The sequence below is a fragment of the Polypterus senegalus genome, chromosome 12 (assembly GCF_016835505.1).
Source record: "Polypterus senegalus isolate Bchr_013 chromosome 12, ASM1683550v1, whole genome shotgun sequence".
Classification (NCBI taxonomy): domain Eukaryota; kingdom Metazoa; phylum Chordata; class Cladistia; order Polypteriformes; family Polypteridae; genus Polypterus; species Polypterus senegalus.
This window is the reverse complement of record NC_053165.1, coordinates 5,369,687-5,383,441: the sequence shown is the minus strand read 5'-3', so window position 1 is coordinate 5,383,441 and position 13,755 is coordinate 5,369,687. Positions and strand designations below refer to the sequence as shown.

The 13,755-nt window shown below is 40.6% G+C and overlaps 1 protein-coding gene across 1 annotated transcript in view; it reads left to right on the top strand.

The window, feature by feature from the left end:
* nampt2 (nicotinamide phosphoribosyltransferase 2) overlaps window positions 1–13,755 on the top strand; it is a 57,304-nt gene that overhangs the window by 35,016 nt on the left and 8,533 nt on the right. The window contains exons 8-9 of the mRNA XM_039770579.1: window positions 2,622–2,741; window positions 3,680–3,820. Coding sequence (XP_039626513.1) covers window positions 2,622–2,741; window positions 3,680–3,820 — 261 coding nt within the window. The remainder of the gene's footprint in view (window positions 1–2,621; window positions 2,742–3,679; window positions 3,821–13,755) is intronic.

The window sequence follows — 13,755 nt, the reverse complement described above, 5'->3', positions numbered from 1 at the left end:
AAGACTCCCCAAAGTCCAGGCCTCACACTGCCTCTTTTCTTCAGGCCGCCTCCACTCTCTCCCCATGTAGCTCAGTCTTTCTCCTCACCCGACTCCAGCCCTGAATGAAGGGAGGCAACCCCTTTTATAGTCACCCGGATGTGCTCCAGGTGCTTCTCGGCAATCTTCCACCGGCACTCCCCAGTGTGGCGGAAGTACCGGCTGTGCAGCTGGAAGCACTCCGGTTGTCCCTCATCCTCTTTCCCCCCAGCACTCCCGGGTGTGGTGGAAGTGATGAGGTCCAGGGCTCCAACGGCAACCATGGGCCCCTACAGGGTTGAGCTTCCAAGCCCTGCACCCGTGGTCCCCAAGGCAACCAGGGCGGCCGCCCCCTCGTGGTCTGGAGAAAGTGCAAGCCCTCCTCCGGTCCTCTTGGGCGTCCCGGCTGGGCAGCAGCCCCAGCCATTTGACACAGGAGAGTGTTGCATTACAACTCAATTCTGTGAATGTGGGTACCTTTTATATTCTCTGAATTGCCCTACTTGTAGCTCCGAGTTTGTAGGGCATTCAAAGGGAATTTCTGACTCGGAAGCTCACAGTTGCCATCTTTCTGATAGCATGTGAACTAAGTAGGCCCCAAAGACTAGATGGCAGGTTTATTAGCAGCGGACAATTGACACAATGTGAGTAAGTATGCCTGCAGACATCCCATCCAGAGTTAGTGCCCCACTCCCCCCAGTGTATGGTTCACCTCACAATGACTTTGTTAGAAAAAGTGGGTCATTTTCTCACCCAAGGGAGTGTGGGTGTAGGTGTGTGAGTAAGTGGGCTGTGAGACAGACATTCTTCTTAGGAGACTGTGTTCCTTTTAATGTGGGTAGTGACATCCATTACATGTTCTGTAACTCTGAGATAGCCAGTGTGGTATGCTGAGCTGGTAACATCAATTCAGGAGAAGCCCACTAAATCAACGAGCTGATCAAATTTAATATGGCCCCAGATGTTAAAACTTGCTGAATGAATCAACATGGATGTCATTATTAATGTTGGCAGTGCAGCGGCTGTGGGAATGTATTTTTTAATGCATGTATTTATTGATGTAAATACCTTCCAACAGATGACACATCACACATGTTAATGCTGAAAACACCCAGCAGAGCTAGAACTGTTGACCAAATAAACATCAACTTATACATACAGGTTGTTTTAGTTTCTTATCGAAAGAATTCATTTAGCAATAAGAAGATGTACCAGTTTACCTCATTAGCTGTTGTGACTGCACTTCATTTTCATGCTGTTTATCCTGTTGGCAAAATGCTCAGCTAGATAAACCAGGTCGCCGGTGCTCAGCACGTTCTTCCAGCTCTTCCTGGGACACTCCCAGATGTCCCTGGGCCAGTCGAGAAGTATAATCTGTCCAAGCATGTCCAGGCTGTGCCACCCGGGGGTCTAGCTCTGTACATTTCTGCTTAAAGGTGCCTGGGGATATCCTAACCTTGGGCCTAAACCAGCTCAACTGGCTGCTCTAGAGGCTGAAGTTTTTCCTGAGGTCCTCCCATTTTGTGCAGCTCCTCACACTATGATGGAAAATTACTATTAGACAAAAAAATAAAAATGAAGAAGTGGACAAATAAGCTGTAGCGAATTACCAAAAAAAAGTCTGTCCACACGTAAGCATTAAGCATCTTTTCTAAATTTTTGCAAGAAGTTATATTGTTATTGATTTATGAGACAGCAAAGGGCGCTAGAGCAAGCTATCTGATTAATGCAGAAGGTCAATGAAGATAAATTTTAAATGTAAACTTTGGTCTGAGGGGGAAAAAGTCTGCAGGACCAGAATTACCCACCCTGCATTAAGTGCTTGAAAACTTCCTTGCCTTGGGGATTGAACGGACAGTCTTCACCTATAAAAGTCCAGTGCCTTAGGCGCTCCACCGTAACATTCTGTGCAAATAAACTGCTGGTGTGACATGTAGCGTATTAATGGGTGACTCGCAGACTATTCAGTCTTTTTAAACGGACTGTCATCAGTGAGACACAGTCATTTATTTTGAGTGCAAACTTATGATTCAGTGGAGCTCAACAGGAGTGCCGTACCACATGCGGAGAGTCTCTTGTTTCGCAGGTAGATGTCTGAAGTGCAAGTACAAGTTCTACCTGTCTGATTCATATTCATTTGACTTACCCTTTATACATTCAACAAAGTAGTGAAACTAAATGAAACCTTGTAAACTTGTTATTCTGGTTTCTAAAACATTTCTAATGCTTTCACCTTTACAGTAATGTGCATTTTTTATGGCTTATAGAATGCACGTGTCATTTGCTGATTCTTTCAAGGTCAAATTGAATCATTACCTGAGAACGAGTCTCATGATTCTCACTCATTTGATTTGTGAACTGATTTCATTACCTAAGAACAAGGCATCGTTCACTCACGATTCTGTCATGTGTCATCCGCACAGGAAGACTTCACTTTTTTATCATAACTACAGGGAGCTCAGGGTTGTGAACAAAAGTGTCAAACAAAGCACAAGCTGGAAAGATAAAATTTAATGAAAAGTTCTAAAATACTACCCCTATAAAATGTGTAAAGATTGAGATTTTTTTTTAATCTTTAAGTAAACTGTCTTTTCCCTTTTTAGGTGTTAAACATTTTAGAAGATGCCTTTGGAAGTACAGTCAATTCAGTTGGCTACAAACTGCTTCCATCTTATATACGAATCATTCAAGGAGATGGCATAGACATTAACTCCATTGAGAAGGTACTTTTTCATATTTTTACAACATTTTTTTCCTAAAATGCTTAACACTGATTTTTTTTTGGTGTTTTTGGTTAAAATGATCAGTCAGAAGAATCTCATTTAGCATGTGTGTAAATTCTCAGAACACAATTAATGCAGTTTAGAGCAGCGAGGGGCTGGAGCCTGACGTAGCATTACAGAGCTCACCCATGGCAGATCACATATATATATAGTCATGGCATTCATAGTCTGAATTACAGTCTGATTGTATGGGTGGTTACCTACCAAATAACGCTTGTGGTTGGTCTGCAAGTCGGCAAACATCCGCCACGATGCCCTCTTTCAGTTGCGAGAAGTAGATCACAGAATGGTTGAATAGTTTCCTGTCAAATAATGCAAAGAATACATGATGCGTGTTTCGCCCTAATTCTGGGCTCATCAGGCGTACACACTCGCTGCACCCCCTCTCGGTAATCGAACCATTCTATGATCTGCTTCTCGCAACTGAAAGAGGGCACAGTGGCGGATCTTTGCCGACTTGCAGACCAACCACAAGCATTACTTGGTAGGGTAACCACCCATACAATCAGATTGTGATTCAGACTATGAATGCCATGAATGTAATTACCGCGATCTACATGCTGTCAAATACACGAACCACACGCCGTGGAGCAGCGTAAAGAGGCTTTGCGTCTGACGCAGACGTCCGAGATTCAATTCCTGAGAGGGGGTGCAGCGAGTGTGTACGCCTGATGAGCCCAGAATTAGTGCGAAACACATGTTGCGTACTCTTTGAATTATTTGACAGTAAACTATGCAACATAGAAATATAAAATAGAGAGAGACCGAGATTTTTGGCAAGTTTACACTGCTTTGACCCCGATTCCATCTTTATTTCAGACTCCTGCCGTTTTCTGCAGTCGCCAGTCGATAACCATCCACACTTCTTATGTTTTCAGATTCTGAAGAAGCTTAAAAGTGAAGGGTGGAGTGCAGAAAATGTCAACTTTGGCTGTGGCAGTGCCCTTCTACAGAAGATCAATCGGGACACCCTCAACTGTGCCTTCAAATGTAGCTATGTGGAAACAGAAGGGAAAGGGGTAAGTAAGCGGCTCTGTCTGCCTGGCCCTCTCACTTCTTTTGTACATTTACCTTTTTCTTTTTGTATTGGGAAGGCATTTGTTGATTTTTTTTTTCCCCGTTTCAATGACTATAACCTAATGTTACCCATTGGAATGGCTGCTGTGACCTTGGTGTTACGTATAGCTTTAAAAATGGATTACTTTTTGGAGAAAGGCTTCATGATAAAGTTGACATTTTTGGGCTAGCTGCTGTGGCACATGTATGAGGCAGCCGTGTACGTTGGATGCTGTTTCACCGGTGCTCGTGTTTTTTTTCATGTGGCTAGCATCTATGGCCTACTTTAGATTTGTAGATTATGTTTAATTGTGAGTTTTTCTGTGGTCAGTGTTATTTCAAGTGAGAGCTGATGTACGAGAGAATGGAACGCTGTCCAGGATCATTTCCTTGCATGCACATGATGACGCCAGGACTCGCTAAACTTTCATTAAATTAATACACAACACAAAAATGATCATTTAGCTGTTACTTACACTGTGGTGGTTGCATTGACGGCTGAGAAAAAATATTAAACTCATATTTTCATGGAGAACGCAGATCACAAAGCTTACAATAAAAGAGGTTTTAGTAAGAGCCATAGCTAACAATATTAAAACATCCATGAAAAAAATTTTCAAAATCTCAAGTTACTCAGGTTATGTAATCACATGTCAGTTGTCCAGATGTAAGTTCACAACATCCAAACTGCTATGCTTTTTTTTGCTAAAATATTATTTAATATTTATTAAAAATGAGAGTAGTGCACAAATTTGCCGTGCGTACAAGCAAATGTGAACATTTAAATTGGAGATCTGCCAGCACTCCCTATTGGTTATGAGGCCTGTTTGATCTTTACCTTAAAAAAAAAAAATCCTATTTGGTTGAGAGTTTTTAGGTTTCTAACTGCAGCCCTCTTCTGTCGTTGCTTTAAGTTCAGCTTTGCTTACATCACCAGAGTTCACCTGAGTGATCAACTTCCGCCTGCCTTGAGATACTTGAGGTATTTTTTAAGTCCGATTTATTTCTTCGCAATCATTTGCCGCATTAAATTTTGGTGTGAAGTGAAGCCTGTTTTATAAATTAAAAACAAAACTATGCTGTTGTTGCATTTTTATAATGGAGCTAATGGGTAGTGGGGTCTCAGCATGAGAGAAAACCATAAGATGTACTGAATACGTCCTTTTTTCAAGCTGAAAGTATCACTGAGAATTGATCCATGTCTTGAGATTGCACACATATTGTAAAACGGCGTAACCATCATTTTAAGAAGGAAAAAAAAAAGCAAAACATTGTTCTGGAATTCAGCCATTTTAAAAGGAGACCGGCTCACTGCTCATCTTCCTCCATGGCAGCTTTATAGGGCAAGAGGTGTGGACTCTCCTCAACAATCATCTCCAAGGAACGTTATTGACATTAAATGGTGATGCCCAGACGTGAATGTTTGTCTCTTTTTTGTAGATAATCACTGAAAAAAGCCAACCTTGATGATTCGTCCTTTATATAGAAATTTATTTTGTGATTTTGCAAAGGTACTGTCTGGTGCTGCTACGCTAATATGCACACATGTTTGTTTTGCTGGTCTAGCGAGAGCAGAAATGAGCATTTGCGCAGCCTGAAAACAAGTGACAAGAACTGAAAAGATTTTACAGGCATACATTTAACTATTTTCAGGTTTTGTACTGTTGTTGTAATACAAGCAGAGTGGTAGTGCAGAGCTGTCACTCCTGCCTCAGTGCCAGGTGCTGAATGGAGTTTGCACGTTCTCCCCATGAATTTACGGATCGATTGGCCTCCATGAGTGTCGGTGAGTTTACTCGCTCATAAACATTGTCCTCAGTTCTTTTACTACCGTATCCTAGGCATGAGTGACTCACCATCTGCTACAAAATTCAATAATTGCTTTTTAGTGCTTCAGTCTGCTCTGTTGCACACTCTGCCTTTTGACTTTTCATTGCGCATGTGCTTGACATGCCAACGAATGGCTTGGATATTCAGAAATCTAAGAGTTTTTTGAAAAATACCACGCGGTGTAATCAGTTTGAGTGTATTGTTATTTGTACAAAGTATTATTTACGAGGAGCTTGTGGAAGGCGACCCTAAGGGATTAATTCAAGTTAAGCAATTAAAAGGCAATGAAACCAAATACTAACAAAGTGGGTGGAGGCTTTTGAGCCTCTGAAAAATCTGATGTAGTAAATAAAGGCTAAAATAAATCTTGTCTGTTAGTTATTATTGTAACATTACTATTTCAGCAACATGACATGTAATGAATCGTGAAACACCAAGTTTGTAAATCTTTAGCCAAGGTGGAGGGAAACTTTTGGCCTCGACTTTATATATTTACAAAATAACTAATACATAACCAATATTGAAAGCATACTGGGAGATCATAATCATCATATACAGCTTCATAACGTAGAAGATGGAAAAACCAAAAAATAAACTTAAGCCAGGAGAAGGCACAGAATTGGAACCTATGACATGAGATCTGTGAGGCAGAGGCGCTAACACCACTGTGCCACCATGCCAATATGGGATTAAACAGCCCAATTTTCACCCTTCACCCAGAATGTTTCATATCTTACGCCTTCTAGTAGTTGACTTGGGTGTTTCAGTCCATTCACAGGCCTGATTACAAAGTACCGAGCTGGTCTTTAAAGTTGCCCTTTGCAGTTGGTCACTAATGATTGGCTGCAGTCGGTGTGACGCCATCTTCCCAGTGGATGAGCCTGCAAATAAAGGTGATCAGAGCTCCCTCTAGTGGGACAGCATTATACTGGACAACTCTGAAAACAATCTCAGTGTATTATACACACTTTCAGACTGAAGGTTTCATAATTTGGTGGATTTCATTTTTACCCGTGTCAGTGGTAGTTTTCTAGTTTAGATGTACCCATCCATAACAATATTTTCAAACCTGCATAATCTGGTTCACAGTCACAGGGGGTACAAAGGAGGAATTTAAATGTTTTTTAAATGTGACACAACATTGTCAAGCCTATCTAATCCAAATGACAGTCTCGGGTGGCTGGAGTCAATTAAGCTTCTTTATTATAACACGTTTATCTTGCATTAACATTTATTAGCACGTTCTGTTGAACATCTGAAAATCTGTTGAAGAAGGTGAATGTTAGAGGAAGTAAACAACTCAACCACATTATGTCTTGTTTGAGTAGAGGTTATTAATTAGATAGTGAAATATAAACTAATTAAATAAAGGATAAGGTTGATTTTCTTGTAGCCAGTTTTAGTACAGCGTGTTTGTTGTTACTTAACTGTTTATTGGCACAGAATGTCAAGGTAAAGCTTCACTTTAGTAGTAGTTTCAGGGTCTCCTTTTTACACAAAATGTCGACGCGCTCCTACAGATTTTTCCCTGTCGCGGGCTGAACCAGACCCCTTGTGATTTCTTTTTGTTTGAGACACCGCCCACATGCCAGCCATGCCCTCAGACCTCCAGGGGCCACCTGCCAGTCACCTCTACTAGGAACTGCCCTGTAAATCTCCCACAGTTCCTGGCACTTCATTTCAAATGTTCCAGGGGTGGTGATGGGTTTTCTTTGTGCCTTTTCTTGTGCTTTCTGGTTGCCTGGGTTTTGAACCCATACTCTATTTTTGACCATGGCTTGGATTCTGTTTTGGGTCTTTGTTTGCTTGTGATTGCCTCATTGCTTTGGGCAATTCCTTTAATTCTTTGTGCTCAGTGCAGCTTCATGGTATGTCTGATCATTTTCATTAAGAATAAACCTTTTAATTTTATACAGATTCCTTTTGTATCTAGATGGGTTTTGGCAGTATACCCCCCTCTAGTGGGCAATTATTGGATCTCCCCGGGATTTATGTGCTTTGGGACTCCTAGTTCACGAAAGAATATACATACCGAGTCTCATGGAAATCATCTGAGCCATTTCAAGCGATGCCCAGACATGCAGGCAGACATTTTTAACTACAGTATATTTATATAGAGGGGGAGATTTCTCTTTGAGAAGCCCTCTATTTAAATTGGTGAAAAAACCATGAGATGTCCTCAATGGAAGGTTTACGGCGTTGTGCCTCTTAGCTGAAGCACTGCTTAGGAAAGCGACCTCGGCTGCAAACTGATTTAAAGCCAGTGTGGAGGAGCCATTTATTTCCACCAGAGAAACATATGAATTTATTTCCCAAGAGAAACTGTAAAAGAACTTTTAGGATGACTATTAAACAGAAAAATGACAAGGAAACAATGCTGGACACATTTGATCTAAGTCATAAAATACTTTTGTCAGAAAACTTTTATTGGTGTGTGCCAACTACCCCGGGATCAACTTTGTGTGAAGGGCCTGATGTGAATTCCAGAGCAGACCATTCACTCCGTCTCACTCCTTTGTCCACTGAAACCTAAGCTGATGTTATATTTCTACTTGAACTCATTCTAAAGTGAAACGCAACGTAACCGAAAAACTCAGACACACTCAGTCCAGTTCAGGGTCACAATGGGCAGCACTGAGAACAGGGCAGGAGCCAAACCTCCCAGTTGGGATGGCAGTCCATTTCAGGACCCACTCATGGACACATCGGGCCAATTGTGAATCGCTGATTAACCTGACGTGGACATCTTTGGGATATGGACCTGCATTGTCCATTAGAGGGTTGTGAAGACTTGAACCTTAACCAAGTAGGGACAAATCCTGAATCTTATAATGGGATAATGCAAGACAACTCATTCATTATTTTTTTTTAATCTGCTTAACCAGACCAGAGTCACAATAAACCAGCAGCTAACTTATCATCCCTGGACAAGGCGCAGTGTATTTCAGGGACTATTTACATATCAATTAACCAAACTTGGACATTATTCAGATGTGGGAGGAAAACTGGAGTACCAAGAGAAATACCAGGGAAGACACGGCCAGAACATGCCAAGTCCACACATACAGTGACCGGGCAGGCACTACTTTTGCACTTGTTCTTTGTTCCATGGGGTTTCAATACTCAATGCAACCATTTGTCTTAAAGAACCAACTCAAAAATAATAAAAGTCAAGTCCAGAGTCTGGGGAACAATAAAACGTTTAGTGAGTCGAAAAGGTTGTAAACCAGAGAATCACAAAGCAAGTAGTTAGTAATCCAGTATTGAGTACCCAAAAGTCCAAGAAACAAGCTTGGTAAGCGTGGCTCAAATCTTGGTGCAGGGTAGAAGGGTATAGGTTTATGGGGCATTGGGACTCCTTTTGGAACAGATGGGACCTGTTCCGCCGTGACGGGTTACATCTGAACTGGAGGGGCACCAATGTATTGGGGAGGCGTATGTGTAGGCTAGTCGAGGATTGTTTAAACTAGGGAATGGGGGGGCAGGGAGTTTAGGACAGGCCAGATTTAGATCTATACATGGAAGAACAAACAATGGTGTAGAAATAAAAATGCATAGTAATGTAAATTTTAAGCAAACACGTAAAGATAGAAGGATTAACACATTAAAAATAGCTTGCCTTAATGCTAGAAGTATCAAAAATAAGGTAAGTGAGTTGGAGTTGTATGTAGCAGAGCACAATTATGATATTATAGCAATAACGGAAACCTGGCTAAATAACAAAGATGGGGATGAGTGTAACATAGAGGGATACACATTTTTTAGGAAGGATAGACAGAACAGAAAAGGAGGTGGGGTTGCTGTTTATGCCAAACAGGAATTAAATGTAAGTCATCTTCAGTTGGATGATGAGCCCCATCTTAGTGAGGACATGTGGCTTCGCCTGGAAAATATTAGGGAAAAAGGTCTCATTTTAGGAGTGTGTTATAGACCACCCAATTCAGACAGTAATTTCAACACACATCTTTTAGTAATATCAAAAGGCAAGTTTACAGGGGATATTATAGTCATGGGGACTTTAATTATCCAAATATTAACTGGGATAACCTTACAGATGGAGGAGCACAAGAGCAGGAGTTTTAGAAGTAATCGCGACTGTTTTTAACACAGCATGTTAAAGCACCAACAAGGGGTGAAGCCTATCTGGATTTAGTATTCTGTAATAATCAGGATAGAATTGAGGGTGTAGAGGTGATTGAACCACTAGGGTCAAGTGACCATAATGTAATACAATTCTCAGTATTTTGTAAGAGTACAGATGCAAAGACTAAAATTGTTAAGTTGAACTTTAGTAGGGCTAATTTTGAGCAGATGCACAAAGTCTAAGTAGGATAGACTGGGATAAGCTTTTAAATGTGGAGACAGTCGAGGAGCAGTGGAACAGGTTTAAAAATGTTTTACATGTAATGCAGGACAGATACATACCTAAATTTGGAAGTAATAGGAAACTAAAAAAATCTCCACGATGGATTAATAAAGATTTAAAAAGAAGTTGCAAAGGAAAAACTGCTGTATAAGGCATATAAGACTAATGACTGCAAAGAGAACCGTAGCGTATGAGAACATGAGGGCAACCATTAAGAAGGATATCAGAGAGGCTAAAAGACAGTTGGAGAGGAATATAGCAGATAAGGCAAAGAAGACCCCAAGAGATTCTTTCAGTATTTTAGTAGTAAAAGAACAGTTAAGGAGGAGGTCAAGTTCATCAGGAATAGTAAAGGGAATTAAAAGATACAGACAATGAAATAGCAGATGCCCTAAACTTACATTTTTCTGAGGTGTTTACAAGTGAGCAAGTGGATAACCTGCCAGAGGTAAACACAACTACTAAGGAGGTACTGAGGGATTTGGAAATTGTAGAGGGAGAAGTGCTGCTCAGATTAAATAAGATGAAATCAAACAAATCACCAGGCCCAGATAATATTTATCCTCGTGTTCTTAAGGAGGCTAGTGAGTACATATATAAACCCTTGACACATATTTTTAGGAAGTCACTGTGCACTGGAGAGATTCCAAAGGACTGGAAAATGGCAAATATCATCCCATTATATAAAAAGGGTGACAGGGCAGATCCAAGCAACTATAGGCCAGTAAGCTTAACAAGCATCACAGGAAAATTAATGGAAGGAATTATTAAGGATAAGATTGAGCAACACATGACAAGGACAGGAGTTATTCTGAACAGTCAGCATGGGTTCAGAAGGGGAGGTCGTGTTTTACTAACATGTTGGAATTCTATGAGGAGGCAACAAAAGGATACGATCAAAGTGGAGCTTATGATATTATTTATCTGGACTTTCAGAAAGCATTTGATAAGGTGCCACATGAGAGGTTGGGCATCAAGTTAAAAGAAGTGGGAATTCAGGGTGATGTTTTTAGATGGGTGCAGAATTGGCTCAGACACAGGAAGCAGAGGGTGATGGTGCGAGGAACCTCATCAGAACTGGCTGATGTTAAGAGTGGTGTTCCACAGGGGTCAGTGCTAGGGCCGCTGCTATTTTTAATATATATAAATGATTTAGATAGGAATATAAGTAACAAGCTGGTTAAGTTTGCAGATGATACCAAGATAGGTGGATTAGCAGATAATTTGGAATCCGTTATATCATTACAGAAGGACTTGGATAGCATACAGGCTTGGGCAGATTTGTGGCAGATGAAATTTAATGTCAGTAAATGTAAAGTATTACACATAGGAAGTAAAAATATTAGGTTTGAATACACAATGGGCGGTCGAAAAATCGAGAGTACACCTTATGAGAAGGATTTAGGAGTCATAGTGGACTCCAAGCTATCAACTTCCAAACAGTGTTCAGAAGCCATTAAGAAGGCTAACAGAATGTTAGGTTATATAGCACGATCTGTGGAGTACAAGTCCAAGGAGGTTATGCTCAACCTTTATAATGCACTGGTGAGGCCTCATCTTGAGTACTGTGTGCAGTTTTGGTCTCCAGGCTACAAAAAGGACATAGCAGCACTAGAAAAGGTCCAGAGAAGAGCGACTAGGCTGATTCCAGGTCTACAGGGGTTGAATTATGAGGAAAGATTAAAAGAGCTGGGCCTTTACAGTTTAAGCAAAAGAAGATTAAGAGGTGACATGATTGAAGTGTTTAAAATTATGAAGGGAATTAGTACAGTGGATCGAGACTTGTATTTTAAAATGAGCTCATCAAGAACACGGGGACACAGTTGGAAACTTGTTAAGGGTAAATTTCGCACAAACATTAGGAAGTTTTTCTTTACACAAAGAACGATAGACACTTGGAATAAGTTACCAAGTAGTGTGGTAGACAGTAAGACGTTAGGGACTTTCAAAACTCGACTTGATGTTTTCTTGGAGGAAGCAAGTGGATAGGACTGGCGAGCTTTGTTGGGCTGAATGGCCTGTTCTCGTCTAGATTGTTCTAATTGTTCTAATTGTTCTAAAAAGTGTCTCGGCAGAAATCTTTTCGAAGTGTTTGACCAAATATCTCCATGCAGCTCTGTCCAGCACCTACTGTCCAGTCAGAGTGAGCTTTCAGGGGCTCATTAAGTAGACAGAGGGACGCTGTTCAGCTAGGCATGGAACACTAAGAACTAGTAAACGCATATTTATAAACTGTGTTTAGGTTATGTTGGATAACACAATATTCATTAAGAAATAATAAAGTACCAACTGAAAGAATGTGTAGAAGATATTCAGTAGTGTAAATAACAAAATGATATTCAAAAGACAGTGAAACCAACAAATAAAAGGAAAAGACGATTGAGCCAGGGAGGAGGGAAACCCTTTTGTGACAGCACTTCTTCCTGCAAGGATCAAAATCCATGCTGAATCCATGCCATGAAAAGTTGTAATTCTTTTGGAGGCAAACAAAGGCCTTGCTCAGCACCGGATGGCTGGACTGAATAAATGTAGGTACGCATCCCACCTCCACACCATGCTAGTAAAGTTAACACGTTTGTGTTGCATGCCTTCACTCTGCTTCACACCCTCGGCCCTTTTTACTACTTATTCAGAGAAACAAAGTTTAGAAAAGTCGCCTTTGGCTAATATCCCGCTACTGTTTAGCAATTCAGCTGAAAATGTGCGCAGTGGGAATGCCGGCGGCACTTTCATGAAGGGAGCCTGCTGTGACTTGGAGAATATCAAAGTGTGCTGGTTCACTGATCGTATGTGAAAGCAGACTCTCGTAGGAATCCTCCGCCAAGGGTTTTACATTAGTCAAATAGAAATGCATTTCCACCTCACGTAGCTCAGATCTGAGGAGTTTCTGGCTTATAACAATTTATTGTTTTTTTTTTTCCTTTTCTTTTCCTAAAGACACAAACCTATCCATAGGCCTGGTCATGAGCTTCTGAATTTGTCAAGTGAAAATTTGTAATAAACATTTTTGAGCTACTGATGGCATTAGTCCATTTTTAAGAAATATTTGTGAAAAAGAACAAAAAAAAAATCTCATCAGTTACAATTAAATTAGCTTGCTACCATCTGTTGACTATAAAATTGCCTTTAGTTGCGGCATCACTTTCACCGCTCATTTCATAAGTTATTCATCACCAATGGGCCAAACTGTAATTTATATCAATTAATGCAAAGCAAAGTCACCACTTGAAACAAACAGCAATTTGAAAAAGAATGTGCTTAATGAATAATAAATGATCACACTGATAAAAGATTAAGAAAAAATCCGTAAGAAAATGACTATCAAGCAATTTATTAATAAAATATAAATTAAACAACAACATACTTCTTAAACTATGAGAATGCTGTTCTAAAATGATGAGTTTTTAGAAATGTCTTTAGAAGCGAATTGTAAGACCGCCAGGGTAGAGGATGGATATTCCATAGGCTTAGACCCGCTGCACAGAATGTCCCGTCACCATCGGAGTGTCACTGGGATGAAGGAACACAAAGTAGTTGACCTTCAGAGGACTGCAGCTCTCAACAGAGAAGGTTATGGAGATGCACAGCAGCCAAATCATGAAAATAAAAGTAACGTATTCAACGTGACACAGGGAGCCAATGCAGATTGAAGAATGGGAGTAATGACGGTTCCGTGAGGAATTGTGGGTAATTCTGGACATG